Raw genomic sequence first — 1,371 nt, 5'->3', positions numbered from 1 at the left:
TGCACTTGCGGCTCCGCCTGTGGCTCGTGGGACGTGCGTGCCGAGACCACATGCCACTGCCAGTGCGCGGGCATGGACTGGACGGGGGCGCGCTGCTGTCGCCTGCAGACCGCGGCCTGAGTCGCCGAGCGCCCGGCGGGCGGGCTGGGGGGCGTGGCCGGGCCCAGAGGGGGCGGGGCTGGAAATAAACCCCGGGAAGACGATGATGAGGGTCTGCGCGCTGCGCTGTCTTTTGTGGGGTTTTGGGGATCCGAGCTGGTGTCTGCGAAAAGAGCGGGACACGTAGACGCTGGAGGGAGGCGGTGGCCAGGGGGACGCCTGTGACTTTCTTCTGACCATCCCCCTCTTCCCATGTTTCCCCCACCTCTACCTCGGAGAACAAGGCCTCAATTTGCTCTTAGGACACACACATTTAAGGATCATGGCCTCTTTCAGGAGGGGAGGTGGGTGTTAACCTTTGGGGCCATCTTGACGATCACCCTTGGGTCTCTGGCTTTCCAGGAAGTCGCTGGTTCATTCTGCTCCAGCCCCCACAGTGAGGCTTCAGGGGTCTAGGTCTGGAGGGGATGGGGACCCCCGCCCCCCATCCCTCATACACTCCAGGTCCCCAAACCCCCAGTCGCCCTAGGATCAAGGTGAACCCCTGAATCACCTATGAGCCCAGAGTCCTGAGCCCCTATCCCTCACTCCCCAACCTCACTGAGAGTGGGTCCCTCAAGGCACAAAGCCAGGTCGTGGACAGGAAGGAGTTTTTGCAGGAGCCTGCGGAGAACTCTTACCTGAGGCCAAGAACCACGAGTTCACCTTTTCACGTTTGCAGGCGCAGTTTCGAGTAGTTAGTTACAACCTGTGCTATATACACCTTCATGGACACTTGAATATGAAAACAGAATGCAGGGTACCCGTCTGCTCTTTGGTGTGTCCCTGGCGCTTTGAAGAGGACATGCCACATAGTGGGCACTCAGGAAATGTCTGTTAACTAAATAACCACGTACACACATGGGCACACCCCGCAGGTGCACACATGCCATGTACACACACAGTTATACTTGACCATGTGCACACACAGTACACAACCCAGTTACTATGGTCACACAGGGATCCACCACGCCTACACACACACACACACACACACACACACACAGAGGGCACAAGAAGGGGCGTGCCTGTGGAAGGAGGAACAGACACGTAGACATATTTCAGCCCTGGACAGAGTCTCCTGCTTCCGACAAGTCCCCATCCCAGCCTGGATGACCTTGATCTCAGTCTGAATTCTGACCTAGAAGATGAGTCATGTGCAACCCCTGTACAGCTTCCTGGGGGCACAAATCCAGTGACTCAGAGTCCAGTTCCCTGGGAGTCCTAATCCTA

At 57.5% G+C, this 1,371-nt stretch overlaps 1 protein-coding gene across 2 annotated transcripts in view; it reads left to right on the top strand.

Annotated features, from left to right (window-relative positions):
- Window positions 1-206, top strand: part of RETN (resistin) — a 1,485-nt gene extending 1,279 nt beyond the window's left edge. The window contains exon 5 of one of the 2 annotated variants that reach the window (XM_077745682.1): window positions 6-206. In XM_077745682.1, coding sequence (XP_077601808.1) covers window positions 6-120 — 115 coding nt within the window. In that variant the 3' untranslated portion in view covers window positions 121-206. The other variant, XM_077745681.1, reaches the window with a different exon arrangement.
- The last annotated feature ends 1,165 nt before the right edge of the window (window positions 207-1,371 follow it).

The sequence above is a fragment of the Crocuta crocuta genome, unplaced genomic scaffold, assembly GCF_008692635.1.
Source record: "Crocuta crocuta isolate KB4526 unplaced genomic scaffold, BGI_CrCroc_1.0 scaffold650, whole genome shotgun sequence".
NCBI classification, from domain to species: domain Eukaryota; kingdom Metazoa; phylum Chordata; class Mammalia; order Carnivora; family Hyaenidae; genus Crocuta; species Crocuta crocuta.
The sequence above is the reverse complement of the archived record's forward strand: the minus strand, read 5'-3'. Positions and strand labels throughout refer to the sequence as shown.